Raw genomic sequence first — 21124 nt, 5'->3', positions numbered from 1 at the left:
ATTTTACAAGATAAATTTTCAAAAATAGATTAAAATAGCTTAAATTCAAATCTTAAGATTAAATAACTGCAAATCAGTGCCCTCTTTTATTTTGAATAGAAAATGAAACATTAATAACACGGAAAAATATTGTCCAATATCATCATCCTTACTTCTACCCCTATATTACTATCATTGTGTATGAATCTGGAAATTTCAATAGTTTTTATTTCATGATCCCGTTCTTATCATTAATATAATTCAAGGTATTATTTTGTTTTTATTTTTACACAATTGAAAAATATATTGCTAATGTTAGTGATCGGGTTTCAAAATCGGGAATGGCGTTTTTATTATTTTTGAATTAATTTCCTTAATGATAATTTTCACATCTTAATTGGGCATATTTTCAAAAACTATTCCCGCATAAGCTGTATCTATGAAATTAAACACTTGTATTGGTTTAAGAAAGAAACCTTTGATAATAATTTCCGTGCGCTCTCTGGAATAACCTACAATGAGGTCATTTGCCGGTAATAAAACGAATTGTAATATTATTGTATAATCATTATATTGCAAGAGTATTGAACTCTCAATAGGCTCTCTTGGTGCTAACAACGAATACTCAACGAAATCACCGGGAGGATTAGTACAATGTATTAGAACATTGTTACAAGAAGGTTTGTAGTATTTTCTTTTTTCTTATATAGTGTAAATAACTGTTAGTTTCATCATTAGCGCTATGTAGATTACAGCTTTAAGTGATACCAGTGACAAAAAAGAAATAGCCAACTTGATCAATGAAAGGGGAAATGTTGTTACATATATGATATCAACAAGGTCACCAGTTAAAATTGTCGTTCGATTTGTCTACAACCTTTATATATGTTTGTGTGTGGTAATATCTCTATATCTGATCATTGTATATTACTTAAACATTGAACATTAATTCATTGAGTTGGTGCGATTTTCTTCATTTCGAATTTACATCTTCAACTGTTTCTGTTCTTATACATCCTTAGTTAACATTACTAAACCGACATTGAAATCTCGTTAGTCGATTAAGATTTAAAAAATAAATGAGAGAATTGCATGAACTCTTAAAGGAGCGAGGCAGGTTCCGTCGAAAGGATAAGCGTCTCCTGTTATATGCAAGCATCACCCGCAATGAGAATCACACTCAATCGAAATTTCACAATCCAAAATAAGACACAAAATTAAAGACGACCATTCAAAGTCGAAAATAAACTGACACCGCCATGACTAAAAATGAAAAAGACAAACAACAGTACACAAAACACAACATAGAAGACTAAAGAATGTCAAATGAACTTAGAACGAAAAAATATGTCGCTAGTAAATTGAGAGCATATTTTCAGTATGAGGCGCTTTCACATTTCATGCAAAATTAGCTGGGGGTCCATTCTTTTACATCCCAATAAAATTACCAAAAATGCGTTTAATTCTTAAATGAACTTTTGTACAAAAAAGAAATACACGGGTTTTCGTACAGCTGCATTAAACATTTAACAAAATGAACAAAAGTCCATTTAAAACAGGCGTAGTCTTTGAAATTACATCTTTTTTTACTAATATTTGCACATAAAGCACAAGTTAACAGAAAATGTGAATAAGTTCACACATGCACACAGAAGCACGACTCGATATTTTCATGTTTTGCAAAATATTTATGATTGCTTAACTTTGATGAACATTTAAACTTTCAAGACCAATGGAAAAAAATAACGATATTTTGAATTATTTGAGTAATTGATATTTTCAGTTGATACAAACTGAATGTAAATTGTTCTATATAAAACTTTAATTTCTTTCAAACATTTTGACTATATAAAGGTTTAACTACTTCCTTTTTAGCTCACCTGGCCCTATGGGCCAAGTGAACTTTTCTCGTCACTTGGCGTCCGTCGTCCGTCGTCGTCGTCTTCCGTTAACTTTTACAAAAATTTTCTACTCTGAAACTACTGGGCCAAATTTAACAAACTTGGCCACAATTATCATTGGGGTATCTAGTTAAAAAAATGTGTCCGATGACCCGGGCCAAAATAGAACACAGGGGTAAAATGTAGATTTTGGTTTATATCTTTGAAACTAAAGCATTTAGAGCAAATCTGAGATTGAATAAAATTGTTCATCAGGTTAAGATCTATCTGCCCTGAAATTTTCAGACAAATCGGACAACCCGTTGTTGGGTTGCTGCCCCTGAATTGGTAATTTTAAGAAAATTTTGCAGTTTTTGGTTATTATCTTGAATATTATTATAGATAGAGATAAACTGTAAACAGCAATAATGTACAGCAAAGTAAGATCTACAAATAAGTCAAATGACCAAAATGGTCAATTGACCCCTTAAGGAGTTATTGCCCTTAAGCTTTATAGTAAATTTTTAACATTTTTTTTGTAAATTTTTGTAATCTTTTACAAAAATCTTCTCTGAAACTACTGAGACAAATTAAACCAAACTTGGCCACAATCATCATTAGGGTATCTAGTTTTAAAAATGTGTCCGATGACCCCGCTCACTAACCAACATGGCCGACATGGCTAAAAATAGAACATAGGGGTAAAATGCAGATTTTGGCTTATATCTCTGAAACTAAAGTATTCAGAGAAAATCTGATAGAGTAAAAATGTTTATCAGGTTAAGATCTATCTGCCTTAAAAAATTTAAACAAATCAGACAACCCGTAGTTGGATTGCTGCCCCTGAATTTGTAATTTTAAGGAAATTTTGCAGTTTTTGGTTATTATCTTGCATATTATTATAGATAGAGATAAACTGTAAACAGCAATAATATTCAGCGATATAGATCTACAAATAAGTCAACATGACAAAAATGGTCAATTGACCCCTTAAAGAGTTATTGCCCTTTATAGTCAATTTTTAACAATTTTTTTTAAATTTTTTTGTAATCTTTTACAAAAATCTTCTCCTCTGAAACTACTTAGACAAATTTAACCAAACTTGGCCACAATCATCATTAGGGTATATAGTTTTAAAAATGTGTCCGATGACCCTGCCTACCAACCAACATGGCCGACATGGCTAAAATAGAACATAGGGGTAAAATGCAAGTTTTGTCTATTATTTTTTGAACCGTTATAAATAGACAAAATCTGAAAGGAGCAAAAATGTTGAGAATAATGATCTCTACCAATTGTCCATATACATTGTACGTCAAAACTGTTAGACAAATTCTTATAGGAGTTATTGCCCATAAATGACAAATTTTACCATTTTTTCATGAAAACTATGATAATTAGAGAGAAACATTTTTTTTCCGTTATGCCTTATATGATTTAAATTATAATAGATAAATAAACACTTTTAATCACAAAAATGTTCAGCAAGGCAATATCTATTAAAAAGTCAAATTTTGCCGATATAGTTAGTAGACTGTCACTCTTCATAGGAGTGATTGCCCTTAAATGAGGATTTTTTTTACCCTCTTTTGTGTTTTGAACAAAATTAAAGAAGATAGAGAGAAACTAAACAGACTAAAATATCACTAATACAAGATCAATAAAATAGAGATTTTTGTCATGAAGTCTATTCTCGTCTTCTATGTTGGAGAGTGTCCTTTGTTTGATATGTACATAGACCAAGGTGAGCGACACGGGCCTTTTAGAGCCTCTAGTTCTCTAAAGCAACATATCGTCGATCTACTATGCCGAATCAACCTATTTAATTTAATCTGTCAATGTTCTGAATATCAATTGAATACTAGTACTTGTCACTGGGATTTGGCAAACAACAATCAATAGATAACCAACCTCAGTCATATGTTTGAAAGTTTAGGACTACTGTTAATGGTATTAGGGTACTGATTAATATCAAGCTTTTGTCATGTTGCAAGATATAATTTTGAAAATATATATTAAAATAGCTTAAAATCAAATGTTTAGATGCAAATCAAAGCCCACTTTTATTTTAAATAGAAAATGAAATGTTTATAACACAGATGAATATCGAACATGAATGTAATATCATTATCCTAACTTCCAGTTCAATATTGCTGATCATTGTGTGTGGATCTGGAAATTTCAATAGTTTTTATTTCATAATCCCATTCTTATCATTTACATGATTGAAAGTACATTTTTTTTATTTCTATAAACAATTGAAAATATTTTTAAAATTCAAAATATGATCGGGTTTCGGGAAGTGTTTTTATTTAATTTCGGAATTAATTTCCGTTATGATAATTTTAAAATCTCAAAAGGGCATATTTTCAAAAACTATTTCCGCATGAGCTGTACTTTGAAATTAAACCTTGTTTAGAAAAAAGACATGTGATACTGATTTCCGTGGGCTCTCTGGAATAACCTAAAATGGGGTCGTTTGCTGGTGATAAAACGGATTAAAACCTTATATATATTTATACAGTATAATCATTATGTTGCAATTGCAAGAATACATACATGCGTTTTAAAAACAGTAATTTCAGCTACAAATAAAAATTACATTTAATGACTTAAAATAAATACAATTTAAACGCTACATTTTTGTATATAAAATGTGTATTTACATAAGCTACATGTATATTCTAAACATTAAATACTAACCTCCTCAGCTTATTGATTTATCGCTTCAGAACGCACAACTTCCGGAATGAACTTAACGTCGGTTATATCCCGTGGTTGGACCTCATGAAAACCAGGTATGATATGATATACTAGTAATTACATTTCACAATTTTAAATAATGAAAATCAAAAAATAGAAAATTACTAATTACATATGCATTCGTTTGAAAAATGCAGTAACCTTATAAATCAAGAAAAAGTGGATGGTTAAAAATGATGAGGGTCAATTTAAATTGTTTTCCTAACTTTGTACTGCATTTTAACACACAGTAACTTGTAGTCGGAAAGGAGACTCTAAAATTAACACATTTGTTTGGAGAGGTCCCTTCTATGTGCAAATTTTATAACATTTGAAACCAACAACTGAGAAATCCGTTGGTGGCATCTTGCAAAGCACAATATAGAAATAAGGAGATGAGGTATGATTGCCAATGAGACAACTATCCACCAAAGTGCAAATAAAGTGGATGTAAGCAATAAAAGGCAACCGTACGGCCCCTCTCTGCCCCTGTCCAACATTTTCTCTTTTTTTTAAGTGACAATTCAAATTTTTGGCACATCTTCCCAGTTGACTTACCTTGCAGAATAAACTACTGTAATGATCGTATGTTTTTTTCTCGTCCTGGATATGCATTAAATAATTGCACTGGACGTTAAGTGGTCAACAATCAATCATTCAATTTTACTTTTCGTAGATATAGTCATTACAACAGCGATAAAATTAATGCAAATACGTTAACGGCCCTGTACTTTCACATTCTGGATGATTCAGACGTCATGATGAATGTAATTTACGAGTACGGAAGTTGAATTTATAAATTGGTCTTTTCTGAATTTTATTGTCTTTCCTCAACCCAATGTTTTACTAGGGTAAAGAAATATGGTCAACACTGGACTTCATTCGTTCCAGCAGTAAATAAGTTTTTTTAATCAGTATTTTACGAAGAATATTGATGAAATAGTTTAATGCGTTTTTAAAGGATATTAGTATATATGTATACAACTTTGTAATATATTTTTACAGTGTCTCATAAGTCAATTTGTTTGGCTGGGTATTGATTATTTTAAATATTGAATATGTTCAATTGTATATCGTTCAACTGTTAATCAATACATGACACTTTAATAGAATAATTACGGGGACGTTAAATTTGATGCCCTGTGTATGTAAAGGAACCTTTGCAACAATTCTCTTATGTGACATATTTCAAGATAAAACAATTCTGCCTCTTTCCAACATACCCTTAATTTTTATGTTATTGATCGTTAATTTTCTCTCCTTTTTGTCTTTGTAATATTTGTCCTTTTTCCATGTGTGATTTTTTTTTATTGTTGATTGGAATCTTTGTATTTATTCTTTTAAAATTGTAAATTTGTTGTAAAAATAATAAACTTGTTGATTCAGTTCAATGTACTTTGATTAATAATATTGTTATTTTTTTCAGGAGATTGACATATGCCGAGATTTACTCAAAGTATATAGAAAATGAAATGTAACGGAACATAAGCCTTTTTATTTTTTTTTAATCATAAAGAGGTAAAAATTTTACTTTTGACGAATGAATAGAACGATCAATAGATAAGATAATTATCTCTGGAAAAAATGATGATGCAATTTGATTGTGTTTGGATTTCTCATTATCTTTGTTTGTGGTTACGTTGTTTTATCACCGCAAACTAATGAGTGCTGACACTATGTCAGTTCCATTATACAACTATTTATGTTGTATAATTGGACATGAAACAGATGTAAAAACAAGACGATTATGTTATACAATATCAGAGTATCTTTGTCCTACCAATGCAGTTATCCCTAGTGGTAGTAAGGCAGAAGGTCTCGATTTTAAGGGTAGTGATCATGACATAATGTGTCTGCTGAATTTTGTGCACGTATATGAACACCCAACAGATAGAATGTTAATTGACTCATTTGTCATATCTACAGAACATACTACACCAGGATATGTTCGTTTGTTATCAGATGGTTTTGTAACTCCTATTGTTCGCCAATGGTGTATAGGACAGGACAAAAACATGTTATTGTTATCAAGCGAACTTCTAAAACAGAATGTTTTATCTTCTTTCCCGGTTCAATTCTATATACATGGACCTTGTATAACGGATCAAAATGGAATGACTGATAGTGCTTTTTGCTTTAGGTGTGAATCTTGGATACAACAGGCACATCCATGGGTCCTGAGGAAACGTGCATGGCCTTCTCCAGAGTTGATTAATGAAATAGTTAGCGATGGTGTTTTGCTTGTGCCTATTGGCAGTAAAGATTCTCCTTACGAGGATACCGAATGGCGAGTTTCTTTCTCTGTTGCAGAGAAACGGCTCGTTTATTCATTTTCACACACACAACTGCTTTGTTACGCATTACTGAAAATCTTATTGAAAGAAGTGATTAATTTGCGCAAAAGTTGCAAAGATTTATTGTGCTCTTATTTCATGAAAACTGTAGTATTCTGGGTATCTGAAGAACTTCCTGTGCATTTTTGGAGACCAGAAAATTTGATTTCTTGTTTTAAGCAAGTAATGAAACGATTAATTTTCTTCATGAAATTTGAGTTTCTACCTAATTATTTTATAAGCGAGGGAAATATATTAAAAAACAGGTTTAATGTTGTCCAGTTATCAAACATTGTACACTTGTTAACTGAACTATATCATAGAGGGGTTTATTGTTTCTATCAGTCCAAAACAGTTTCAAGCTTTTTCCAAACTGACTGTGTCTATTGGAATTTTATAATATATTCTAAAGTAGATCAGATTAATAGCCAGCTAATACATCTGTTTTCAAATGGTTTCTGCAGAATTGATCAGTGTATTAATACTTTAGATAGGTTACTGAAATTGCTGATCTGGAAAAAACTAAAATCACACCGATTTCTATACTTAACATTATTATCAATGATATGTAAGCATATAAGTAAGCGGGGTACAGGCATGTGGGAATCAAAGAATAAAAACTATTACAAAAGGCATAAAAATTATTTGCCATATTTCATAATTGGATTACAGAGTGATGCGTTGTCTGGATGGCTTAATCTGGCCACATATTTTTATTGCATGAAACAATACTGGATGTCAATATGTTTAACAGGTTTTACATTGCGTAAATGTCATTTAAACGAAATATCATCGTTTAACTCTTTAAATGTTGATTTGAAATGTAAATTAAGTAATATAGAACATGAAGCAATACACAAGGATGTGATCAATGCTTTTCATGTTTGTAAACGACATTTCACAGATGATGTAATGCTTTTCGATTTTTCATACATTTTCCCATTGGAAATGGATACTGAAATTCGAATAAAAGGGATAGTTTCTAAACCACCAATCATGTATAGCATCTTTTTACGTTTCCTATGTTTACACCACCTTCATGAACATACCGATGTTACATATGCGTTACAAGATCTATATGACCTAAGGAACTATTCGACTACAGATTCTGACGTTGTTGATTGGAATACCATCATGGGACAAGCACACTATATACTTGGAAATTTCAGTACTGCAATTACCTACTTTACAACGGTTGTTGAATTGGAACAATTTCTCAATTCATTTACAGTTTGGAGACCATTACGACACACAACATTTGCAACATTCATGATAAATGATTTGAAACAGAAAATATAACGAAAGATTGAATTGAAAGTCTATGGCTTTTTATCTACACACCCTCAAACAGTATTTAACATTAAATCAAAGTGTCGTACATCAGTATGCTTTTTCTTAATGCTCCTCCCTCCTCAAAATGATTTAAAGACTGTCTTTGGGTGATTGTTCAACATTTTGTCAAACCTTTCTGCATCATGATGTCAATTATTGAGAATTATAAATGATAACCTCGTTAAATAATTTTGGTGACTTTCCAAATTCATTTTTAAATTATGCCAAAATAGTCTTTTATCGTTCCTGGCTCTTTTTTTTTCAGTTTCAAATTTAATTAGTTCTAAATGGTCTTAAAGACATTTATGTCAAATAATTACGAATTTATATGATAATGAGATATGTGGTATGATAATGAGATATGTGGTATGATAATGAGCTATGTGGTATGATAATGAGATATGTGGTATTGTTAATTAGACAGCAAACCAACTTTCCAAAAAACGAAATATAACAACCATAAACAGGTGTGTGGTTTATTGGCGAAGACTACATCAAAATTAAATCTGTAATAGCACCATGAAGCACAATGGACTACTCATGAACACATACCTGTTAATGAAGTCCATATGGTAAAAACATGTACCAGAGTAACCTATCAATTGAGATAGATGGGACAGAGGGTATTTTTTTGCTGAGAAATGGCATATTGACAATTGGAAATCTTAAATCATTGCGTAAACGTTTTGTTATAGTTTCTTCTTTAAAATCATTTATCTCTGTCAATATAAAGAATAAGATGAAGATATTAGGCAGACCGTCCATGTTGATTTCTTGATTGCCAACATATTTTGTTACGTTTGGAGGACGTGTTTTTTAACAAACAATCGGCATTCCCATGGGAACCAACTGTGCTCTTCTTCTTGCCGACTTGTTCCTTTATTCATATGAATCTGACTTCATACAGGAACTTCTTAGGAAGAAAGAAAAGAAGTTAGCAGTATCCTTTAACTTCACTTTCCGCTATAAAGATGATTTTCTCTAACTAGATAATTCAAAATTTGGTAACTGTATTGTGCACATCTCTACAATCGAACTTGAGATAAAGGATACAACAGATACAGTTGAGTCTGCCTCATATCTTCACTTACATCTCGTAATTGACAACGATGTTCTGTTAAAAACAAAACTTTACGACAAAAGAGATGATTTCAGCTTCCAAATTGTGAACTTTTCCATTTCTATGTAGCAACATTCCAGCAGCGCCTGCATACGGAGTTCCAAGTGGTGAAGTTGAAATCATCCCTTCGTAAATTTTACGGACGCCATGCATCACGAGTTGGTTGACCATTATGGAGTATCCGTTTCACAGATGACAACGGATATGTTCCAATTGTCGTAACTATAACCCCGTGACCTACCGAATTAGACTTATCACAGGGTTTTGCTACTAACATGAGCAACACAACAGGTGCCACATGTGGAGCAGGATCTGCTTACCCTTCCAGAGCACAAGAGATCACTCCCAGTTTTTGGTTAGGTTCGTGTTGCTCAGTCTTTGGCTTTCTATGTTGTGTTTTGTGTACTGTTGTTTTTCTGTTTGTCTTTTTCTTTTTTAGTCATGACATTGTCAGTTTATTTTCGATTTATGAGTTAATGTCCCTTTGGAATCCTTTGCCTCTCATTTTTCGCGATTCTCCAACCAAATATAAATTACCGCAGTTTTGAATTCGCGATATCCCGGTGTCCTACATAAGTATTTTATAACAAATGATTTGGAAAGTAAACAATTTTACATGTGTCGTAAATCAAGTGATGAAATAAATCAGAAACCCTTTTTGTCGGTTCATTAATGTGAAAGTAGTTTAAAGTTTTTAGTCATGTTTGGTCCAGGCCCCCTACATCCATTGAACACAGAATATGTGTGTTGTGCGAATCCAACAGCGTTGAAACAGAAAAACACTTTCTAATGGAATGCTCATTATATGACGATATACGATATAATCTCTTTAATGAATGCTCAAAACTAATTAAAGACTTTCAAGAGCTTGATATAAACAAAAAATTTTATGAATTAAGAATTGTCCCAATATTCAGAGTTATTTTTGCAAATGTTTACATAAATATTTTTTTTTTTTGCGTAGAAAATTATTTTTACAGTAATATTTTCCTATAATCAATTTTTAATGCTACAATTTATCAGATTTTTACCCAATCGTGATCATTTTATAATATTTCATTGTTGATATATATCTTTTTTAATCTTAGATTTATTTAATAGTATATTTTGGTATATATTTTGGTTTTAAGGATCAGTGTCTCATAAGTTATTTTTTGGCTGGATATTGATTGTTATTTGTGTGTATATAAATATTATGTGAATGTCTTGTTTCAATCAATATGTGACACTATAATAAACAAATTTTATTCTATTCTTTAATTCTTTGCTTTTAAAAACACATACACAATAAACAAAGAAGAATGACATATTAGACTAATATTAAGAATGAATCTAATGTTGTCAGGATTACTGCGAATTAAGTAATCGATCTTGATCTGATTAGTCTGTGAGGCAGATATAATGAGGTAATCATTGTAAAACTGATAGACAGCTGTTTACATATTTGAAACAATTGTTTATATAACAATATCTGTAATATCCGCATGCTTGGAATATAGTAATTTATTAAATCAAAAGATTTCAACCAAGGTTTCCGAAACGCAAAATCAGGTTTCTACGAAAAACACTTTTAATGACTTTTTATTGACGGAACCTATTTCGTTTGTTGAAACAGCTTATGTCATTGAAAAGGCAAAGAAAGGCAAATCTGCTGGATTTGATAATTTACCTGTTGAAGTTTTGCAAAATAATTGCTCAACTTTGTTTTTGTACCATCTATTTGATTTTTGCTTTAGGTTCCAAAAAACTCCAGATTTATGGAACAAAATTATTATCAATCCCATACCTAAAGCAAACATGACAGATCCGCGCGACCCCTTGTCTAACAGAGGAATTGCATTAGCTTGTGTTTCGTATAAGCTTTATTGTAATATTTTAAACGAAAGGCTAACGCAATGGGTAGATGATAATGACATATTAGTCGACGAACAAAATGGTTTCCGTCAAAATCGAAGCACTATAGATCAATTGTCTTCCCTTACAAACATAATTGATGTAAGGAAAAAGCTTCGTAAATCTACTTTTTGTGCGTTTATTGATTTTAAGAAGGCATATGATACCATAAATAGAAATATACTATGGTCCAAGTTGAATGTGATAGGTGTTGCAGAAAATTTTTGTGCTGCAATACAATCTATTTATTCAAATGTATTATGTTCAGTACGATTAAACGGCCATTTATCAGAATGGTTTAATGTCAACAGTGGTCTTAAACAAGGATGTCCATTATCACCTATGCTGTTTAATCTCTATATAAATGACCTAGTTTCGTTCTTGAAATCATATGAGTGTGGTATTGATATCAAAGATGAAAAAGTTTGTGTTTTACTTTATGCTGATGATGTAGTTATACTAGCAAACAATGAAAAAGAATTACAAACTCTGTTGAATGCATTTGATATATGGTGTGGAGATAATTGTATGACTATTAATTCCAAAAAGTGTAATATTGTGCATTTTAGAACAACTTCTGTTAATAAGTCACATGTTGTATTTAAATATGGGAATGATATCATTGAATATTCTACTACTTATACATATTTAGGTTTAGTTTTAAGTGAATTTTTAGATTATAATGTAACTGCTAAAGCTGTTGCAGCTTCTGCAAATAGAGCACTTGGCCTTGTTATAGCTAAGTGCAAAATCTTAGGTGGTGTTACTCATAGTGTCTTTTCAAAATTATATGAGAGTTTGGTGCTTCCAATTGTTGAATATGGTGCTGGTATTTGGGGTTCTTCTTTTATTAATGCCATACATAATAGAGCTTGTAGATTTTTTCTTGGAGTTGGTAAATATACTCCAAATGCTGCAGTTGCAGGGGATATGGGGTGGATACCTATCTTTCAAAAACAATGGCAATGCTTAATTCGACTATGGTGCCGTTTGAACAATATAAGTTCTAATCGGTTAAACAGAAAAGTTTTCATATGGGCAGACATTATGAGTAAAAAACATAAATGTATAAAAAATTGGAATTTTTATGTAAATGCAGAACAGTTGTGTATCATTACAGAATATGTTGATAGTACCTCAGTTGTGCATACTATTATGTCTAAAATGTTTAGTTTAAATGTTGAACAGTGGCAATGCAATTTACAGTCAGAGAAAGCTTTATCTGGTAAAGGTGGAAACAAACTTCGAACATATAATTTATTTAAGAACAGTTATGAAACAGAAACTTATTGTAAAATTCCAATGCCATTTTCGTAAAGGAGTTATTTTGCTAAATTTCGTTGTGGTGTAGCACCACTAAGAATCGAAACGGGGAGATTTAAAAAAATATTTTTAGAGGATCGAGTCTGTGATAATTGTAAGGATATTTTAGAAGATGAAGCCCATGTTATTTTATCGTGTCCTTTATATGACGATTTTAGAAAAAAATTATTTGATGAAGCAAAACATTTTAATAGTGATTTTATGTTTTTTGATGATAAACAGAAATTAGTGTTTTCATTTACAGATATTAATATGATTCGTAGCTGTGCCAAAGCCTGTTGTCTTATTTTAGATAGACGTAGAAATGTTTTATACTGTAAATAATGTTCTTATAACGTAAAATATGTTTTATAATTGACGAATTTTCTATAATGTTTTTGATGTTATAGTCTCTTATAATTCTGTACAGAATGGCTCTCTTTTTATATCTTTATATTTTTACACTAAACGTAATGTTGTATATTATATATAATTGAGAGATGAGACTTTAATAAAATATTGAATCGAATTGAATTGCTTGAGATGTAGAAGAAAATGGGGAGAACCAAAGCGTACCTCTACTTTTGAACACCTTTATTAATCTAGTATCAAGCATTTGATAAAAGATTGCAGTCGGTAGAGAAAGGCATTGACAAATTTGGTGACATAAAAAATATTATTACATCTCTGACAAGTCGAGTTATTACTACTGAGAAGGGCTTAAAATCATGCCAAGGTAAAATAACTGAACTTGAAAACAACATACAAGGAGTAGGACATTTATTTGACAACCCAAAAATCTCCATGTGATAAAAACAAGAGCCTCAATGACAAGAATACCATTGAAATTGATAAAGCAAAAACAAGCATTAATAAGGTTTCCAAAGACATTTATGAAATAAAATCACAAGGTAGAACTTCGACTGAATGTAACTGCCAAGGTGAACTAGAAAATCTTAAGGAAAGAGTGCTTGACTTACATTGTCGGTCTATGAAAAACAATCTTATCTTTACTGGTCTTTACGAGGTAAGAGGTGAAAACACAGAAGAATTTCTCCGAGATTTCCTCTATAATGAAATTGGTATTGATTACAAAATTGAATTTGGTAATGTCCACCGTTTTGGACGCAGTCAACGTGGTATGAGACCAATCGTCGCACGATTCATATATCAATACGATTTGCAGTATGTGCTAGATAATGCCTACAGGTTACGAAATACTAGATATGGTATCAAACAGCAGTTTCCGAAAGAAATAGAAGACAGGAGGAAGCAATTGTATCCTATCATGAAGGAAGCCAAGTACAATAGACGAAATGTGAAACTTGTACGCGACCGACTCTATATCGACAATGAACTGTATGAGATACACGATGACATCGACACATTTGACCGCCATGGACATCCGGAAGAACGTAACGATGCCCCGCATATTAACGAACAGTCAACGCCAAACTCACAAGGGGATCGCAGAGCCATGAAACGGCCTCGAACCAGCTCAACCCCTTCACGCATTTAGGAGCGCCGAGGAGTGCACCACCTTGAGACGTCGAACTTAAATCATAAACTTGGTGCTACATTTAGAAAAATTGACAATGTAAATAATACTAGTGTAATTAACGATGTTCGTATTGAAAATAGTGATCTTACATTTGATTTGTCTAGTTGTAATATATTTAGTGGGCAACAATATAATGTAATAAACACATGTACTAATGATTATAATACAATAGATATATCACCCAGTAATATACCTGTAGGGGGTAATACATATATTGATGAAATATATGATCAGATTGATATGATTTTTAATATAAATGATGAGATGCAAATATTTTAGATGATGAGAGCCCAAACCATTCTCTAAACAGTGAATCTTTAGATCTGTCTCAGGAAAAAACTACCAATATTCAAACCATAAACCTTATTTACATAAATTGTTGTGGCCTAAAACATAAGTTACAATACCCAGAATTCGAAAATTTATTACAAAAACATGATATTTTATGCTTTGTCGAGTCCAAAACTGACGATATGGATGAAATTTGTATATCCGGATATAAGGTAAAAAACCAAAAATAGACGTAAGATATCTAGAGTGAAGTCCGGTGGTATTGTACTCGGGTATAGGGAAAATATTTCGAATTGGATCCAAGTAATTGAGATAAATAGTAAATTTGTTCTATGGTGTAAGATTTCAAGACTATTCAAAGACGGGGACGTTATCCTCGGTGTTGTGTACATACCACCAGAATACACTGCTTATTCATCACCTGATGCTTTCGGTGAAATTGAAAGCAAGTACCTAGAACTCTCATCCAAATATGAAAATATATTTATGGTCGGGGACTTTAACGCCCGCACGGCCAGTGAGAAAGATTATATTTTTTTTGAGGAAAATGATAAGAATAATGAGTTAGAAGGTGTATCTATTAATGATGTATGTAACCTAAACCTTTTTAATATACCCATAGATCGTAATAGTATGGACAAAGGGAAAAACCGTTACGGTAATCAATTACTTGAGTTATGTAAATGTAACAGTTTATTTATTATGAATGGAAAACTAGGTACTGATAGAGTTGGAAAATTTACCTGTAGAAACGCAAGTGTAGTAGACTACTTTTTATGTAATGTTAATTTTATTGAAAACATTATTAATTTGAACGTTTTAGAATTTTCACATTTGTACTCAGATGTACATTGCCCTTTGTATATATGTTTGAATTGTAATCAATCTGTAAATGAAGACATTGAACTGAACAATTTCATTAGTCAATCATATAAAAAAGTTAATAAATGGGATCATGAAAAGAAACCTGAATTTAGAGAGAATTTAAATTTTGAAAAACTAGACAGTTTATTACATGATTTAGTAAATGTAAATTTGGAAAGTATTAATGATGACACGATAAACTCTTTTGTGAATGAGATCGGATTAATCCTAATAGAATCCGCAAGGGAGACTTTAGGAACAAGACCAGACAAGCCAAAAAAACGAGCATCCAAAAACAAGGGAGATAAACCTTGGTTTAACCTTGAGTGTAAGTTTGAGAGACAGAATTATAGAAAATTTAAGCGCAAACTGAAGGCAAGGCCTTCGCCTTTATTATCTAATAAAGTTAAAGAATCTGAGAAAAGATATAAAAAGGTCATGGACAAGGCTATAAAAAAAACATAAAAAAGATATGACTCAAAAATTGAAAAATCTTAGATCTCAAAACACCAAACTTTTACTCAACTTTTTCAAAGAGCTAAACTCAGGTAACTCAGATCCAATTGACTTGCCAACTAATGATACAAATTTGATGAGTGAACTGAATGATAATTTGAATAGTCCAATTACGAAAGAAGAAATATTAAAATGTATTAAGAATTTAAAAAATAACAAAGCTTGTGGTGATGATATGATTATTAACGAATATATTAAGACTTCTGGCGATTTTTTATTGATGTTTATGCTGCATTGTTTAACTTGATTTTTAGAACTGGAATAGTACCAGTATCTTGGGTGATTGAAACGATCAAGCCATTTTATAAAAACAAAGGCAATAAGTTTGATCCTAAAAACTATAGACCCATTACTATTGTAAGTTGTATGGGTAAATTATTTACAGCTATTTTAAGTAATAGACTTGCAAGGTTCTCTGATGAAGTTTTACTACTTAATGAAAATCAGTGTGGATTTCGAAATGGTTACTCAACTTGTGATTGTATCTTTACACTACACACTTTTTTGAAATTTTGAAATTAAAAAAGAAAAAAATGTTCTGTGCTTTTGTCGATTTTGAGAAAGCATTTGATACAGTGACTAGAGATGCTTTATCGTATAAGATGCTTGTAAATAATATTAATGGTTATATGTATAAAATTATCCATAACATGTATGATGATATAAAATCATGCTTGTCATACAATGGTGAGAAATCTGATTATTTTCCAAGCAATATTGGTCTACGCCAAGGGGAGAATTTATCCCCTTTTCTTTTTTCGCTTTTTTTTTGAACGATTTGGAAGATTTCTTTTGTAAAGGGAATTTGATAGGCTTAAAAACTATATCAGATGCCCTAAAAGACGAACTAAACATATATGTTAAACTGTTTGCAATTCTCTACGCAGACGATACGGATTTAATGGTTGAATCAGCCACAGAACTTCAATTACTATTAGAAAAATTTGAATCATATTGTAATGTTTGGAAAATGAAAGTCAATGTAGACAAGACTAAAATCATGTTTGTTTTTTGTAGTGGCAGACAACCTGTTAACCTTAAATTTAATTTTGGTAACTCTGACTTAGAAATTGTTAATGAGTTTAATTATCTTGGGATTTATTTTTCTAAAAATGGCTCATTTAAAGCAAATAAGAAGCATCTTGCAGAAAAGGCTACGAGAGCCATGTATGAAGTTATCAAAAAAGGGAGAAAGCATGGCTTATCAATAAGCTACCAATTAGATGTATTTGATAAATTGGTTAAACCTGTTTTACTTTACGGCTGTGAAATTTGTGGATTTGGAAATAATGATATATTAGAAAGAGTTCATTTGAAATTTTGTAAACTTCTACTCCATCTAAAATCTTCCACCTCGAATTGTGTTATATATGGAGAATTAGGACGTAATCCTATCAGCTTAGATATCAAAGTTCGCATGATTTCATACTGGGCAAAGTTGATTTTTAGCAAACCCAGTAAATTATCAACAATAGCATACAAATTAATGTTAAGTTTATCTCATGAAAAAAATGTTAAATTTTATTGGATGAAATGTATAGAATCTATTGTAAATGATACTGGTTTATCTTATGTATGGTTAATTAAAACTTGTATAAATGAAATTTGGTTAAAGACTGTTGTTAGAACATCTCTCCAAGATCAATTTAAACAAACATGGTACTCAGATATTCAAACGAACTCAAAAACATTAAATTACCGCCTTTTTAAACAAACCTAAGGTTATGATAATAGGTAAGCGTATAGGTAAAGATAAGAAATGGCAATTAGGTAATCTTCTCCATGATGAAACCAATGAATACAAATATCTCGGAGTTTATTTTACCCGCTCACTGACGTTTGCCTGCCATATAAATTGCTACTTGAAAGATAACTTCGAGCGCAAGCTCAATTATATGACTAAGTTGCTAAATGAGCACGGATCTTTCAATCGTATATCCTTCGGAGATGCCCTCTGGAACTCGGTAATACGGCCATCTATCGCACACGGTTGTGCTGTATGGCTGCCGTCGTCAGTTTCAAGCAAACAAATTCTTGAAACTTGGCAATATAAATTGACGAAATTTATTTTCAGTACTAATATGAATATCCCTAAATCGGCTCTTTTCGTACATTTGGGTTGGGAACCGATAAATGATTTCCTTGATAGACAAAGGGTATCTTATTTTGCTAGAATTCATGACCTAGATAAGAATAGATTATGTAGAATCATATTTGACGAACTAAAGGGCTTAACGCTACATCGAGGATGGGAATATCCCCAGTATATGAAAAATGTGTTCAATACTGTTGGTCTTGATCATTTTTACAATCCAATGTTAACCTGAATATTTTCAAACAGTTTTTTGGAAAGTTTGTTCGTGAAAGAAAATTTCAAGTTAAAAGAAATAAAAGCAGTCTAAATGCGTTCTCCAAATTTAACCTTGCGCCTGGTAGACAACCTTATTTGTCAAACTTGCTCGATTTTAAGTCTACGCGGTTAAAATTGTTAGCACGAACAAATTGTTTACCCATGAATCAAGTTTTGTATAGAATGAATATGTGCGAGACTCCCATTTGTCAAATGTGTTCATGCAAATCTGAGGAGTCCGTGGAACACTTCGTTCTCGAATGTTCTGAATATTCCCCTATACGAATTAAGTATTTTGCCGATATAAATGAGTACCTAAGTACTAACTTCACCGACTTTTGCTTCACAGAGTTACCGTCCTACGAAAAAATAAACATACTGCTAGGTGAATATTTCCATAAGGTTGATCCAAATGTTTGTAAACATGTTGACACTTTTAGTAAAAAGATGTTGAGTGAAATGTACACTTACAGGTCTTCGATTTTAGAAAATTAAGCTAACTGTGATTTGCGTGTGCAATTTAATTGATGTGATCTTTAAATGTTGAGATGTTATCTTAGTACATAACGCTGTTATGTTTTACATGAAAGTTGACTTGTTTTAAAGAGAATCAATTTTTAACTATGATATTGTCCTATGTGTATTTTATTTCATTGTACATTATTCATTGTATATGCTCTTAGACGCATTTGTAGGTACTCTGCCTGCAAGTGCCCCCGTTGTAAAGGGGTAGTTTCTTAATAAATATATATATATTTTCGGATTCGAAAAGTATTTAGATATTTTGGAACCCCGTGATATTTATACTTTATTTCAATTTAGACTAATTAACCACAGATTACCGATAGAAAGTGGTAGATGGAAAAATTCAGAGAGATAAAAGAATATGCGAACTATGTGACTTAAAAGATCTTGGAGATGAATTCCACTATGTAATGAAGTGTACATTTATGGCTATAGAAAGACAAAAGGTATATTGATAAAAAGTATATTAATTATCCAAATATAATTAAATTAAGATAGTAATGAATATGAAAAAACAATCATATTTAAAAAAGCTATGTACATTTATAAGGCATATTAATTCATGTGTGTGTTCTCCAGGCTAAATTCAACTTAGAATTGCAAATAGTGTACATATTATGTTTATTTCAATTCATGTATGGTCTTCATCTTATGAATCGGCTTTCCTTGAAATATTTGCGGCTGTTTTATTTTCGCGTTTCAACTCTTACCGCGAAATTAGCGAAAATAAAACTGCCGCGAAATTTCCCTGTTTACAGTATCAAGTTCACTGATATATGAGATGCAAACAATTATTAAAAAATGATACTAAAACTACAAACTTAAAGCGTCCAGAGCGTTTTTCTGGATTTTAAAACCAAAACACAAATATTTAGAGGTCAATGATATATTGAAACGCTGCCTTCCTGGTGCTAGAGTCGGCCACCAGAAAACACAGGGTCACAAAGAAAAAGAGCGTAAAAGGTTCTATAAAGTGTAAGGTTCGACGTCCACTGTTTACCGTCGGACCAAAACACGTTACAGAAAGGGAAATCGTATATTTGTAGTTATATATATATTCTCAGTTGTTAAATAAAATATCTGAATAAAATAAAGTTTCATATTTTATTAATATCAAAAATAATCCACGACGGAGAGAATGGGTCTGGCAGGCTCTGTCACTGGTCTGTTCGGGTCCCCGGTAATGGTTGGTCTTACAGTATTTGGACTCTTTCAATAATCCCAATTTAAGGATATTATCACCATTTCACAGTATTCAACATCGACTCATAGATCATGATCATCATAAAACATCTAAAACAAATATTAAATATAGAAAGCAACAATTTTACCCCCGTCACTAACAACCTTACTTAGGACTGTCTCACCGGCAATATTATAGTCTCGTCATTCATAAAACAATTCCTATCGCTAACAAACTTAATCACTGTCAATGGCAATATTAATTAACACCACTATCCACAACCTTAGCACCGTAACCCACAACTTTAGCACCGTCACCGGCAACCTGATTTAGCACCGTCACCCACAACCTTAGCACCGTCACCGACAACCTTAATTTGCACCGTCTATATAACTACATTATAATTAGCACCGTCACCGGCAACCCGATTTAGCACCGGCACCGACAACCTTCAATAAAAACAAAGTTAACTTTCAACGCTTGGTTGTGATTATCAGACACATTTTAGCTTCTATTCAAATTTGATACTTTCCAACTTTGCCAACCCAACAATCCGTCGGTTCTGTTGTTGCTTTTGCTTTTATACTTCCGACTGACCAATGGCAGAGCTTGTTACATATTGTTTACCAATCGGCAACCATGGATCACACAAGGGAAATTCCCGTAATGTTGATATTATTTGTAAACATGGAGTGATCTTCATTAATAAATACGGAAGCCGATAAGGGTCATTAAAAAAAAAAAATTATGTCGTAATTACGACATAGCGATGTCGTTATTTCCACATAATATGTCGTTATTACGACATAGCGATGTCGTTATTACGACATACTATGTCGTAATAACGACATATTATGTGGAAAAAAACGACATCGCTATGTCGTAATAACGACATATTATGTGGAAATAACGACATCGCTATATCGTAGTTACGACATATCATCTATATCATCTATAACAACAACCTTAACATTGCTACTTTGTGAGCATCGAATCACTATGGGAAACAACATTTTCATCTTTATTTTAAGAACTACTTTTCAGAATTGAATCAAAATTGATATACGTGTGCACTATAAGGTCCTATTCAAGTGTTATAACTTAGTTACACATTAGTTAAAACACATAACCGCCAAGGGACTTTGAAAAAATCAATGTTCAAAATCTGCTTCTCAAGATCGCTGAAATGACTGAGCTTAAACTTAGTATAAATATACAATGTGTAAATAGTATCCAGGCCTTGCGGTCATAAA

The 21124-nt window shown here is 31.8% G+C and overlaps 1 protein-coding gene across 2 annotated transcripts; it reads left to right on the top strand.

Moving 5' to 3' along the window:
* Nucleotides 1-557: 557 nt before the first annotated feature.
* LOC127705500 (uncharacterized) lies at nucleotides 558-8361 on the top strand. 2 transcript variants are annotated; one of them, XM_052209828.1, is made up of 3 exons: nucleotides 558-659; nucleotides 4592-4657; nucleotides 6028-8361. In XM_052209828.1, the coding sequence occupies exon 3, from the start codon at nucleotides 6263-6265 to the stop codon at nucleotides 8231-8233; it is 1971 nt and encodes a 656-aa protein (XP_052065788.1). In that variant the 5' UTR covers nucleotides 558-659; nucleotides 4592-4657; nucleotides 6028-6262; the 3' UTR covers nucleotides 8234-8361. The 2 variants fall into 2 exon arrangements, with proteins under 2 accessions (XP_052065788.1, XP_052065789.1); XM_052209829.1 differs by lacking the exon at nucleotides 558-659 and having other exon boundaries at nucleotides 4563-4657.
* The last annotated feature ends 12763 nt before the right edge of the window (nucleotides 8362-21124 follow it).

The sequence above is a fragment of the Mytilus californianus genome, unplaced genomic scaffold (assembly GCF_021869535.1).
Source record: "Mytilus californianus isolate M0D057914Y unplaced genomic scaffold, xbMytCali1.0.p SCAF_6, whole genome shotgun sequence".
Classification (NCBI taxonomy): domain Eukaryota; kingdom Metazoa; phylum Mollusca; class Bivalvia; order Mytilida; family Mytilidae; genus Mytilus; species Mytilus californianus.
The sequence above is the reverse complement of the archived record's forward strand: the minus strand, read 5'-3'. Positions and strand labels throughout refer to the sequence as shown.

Excerpts from the sequence above, each read along its gene's own strand:
- LOC127705500 (XM_052209828.1), top strand. The coding sequence starts at position 6,263 with ATGAGTGCTGACACTATGTCAGTTCCATTATACAACTATTTATGTTGT.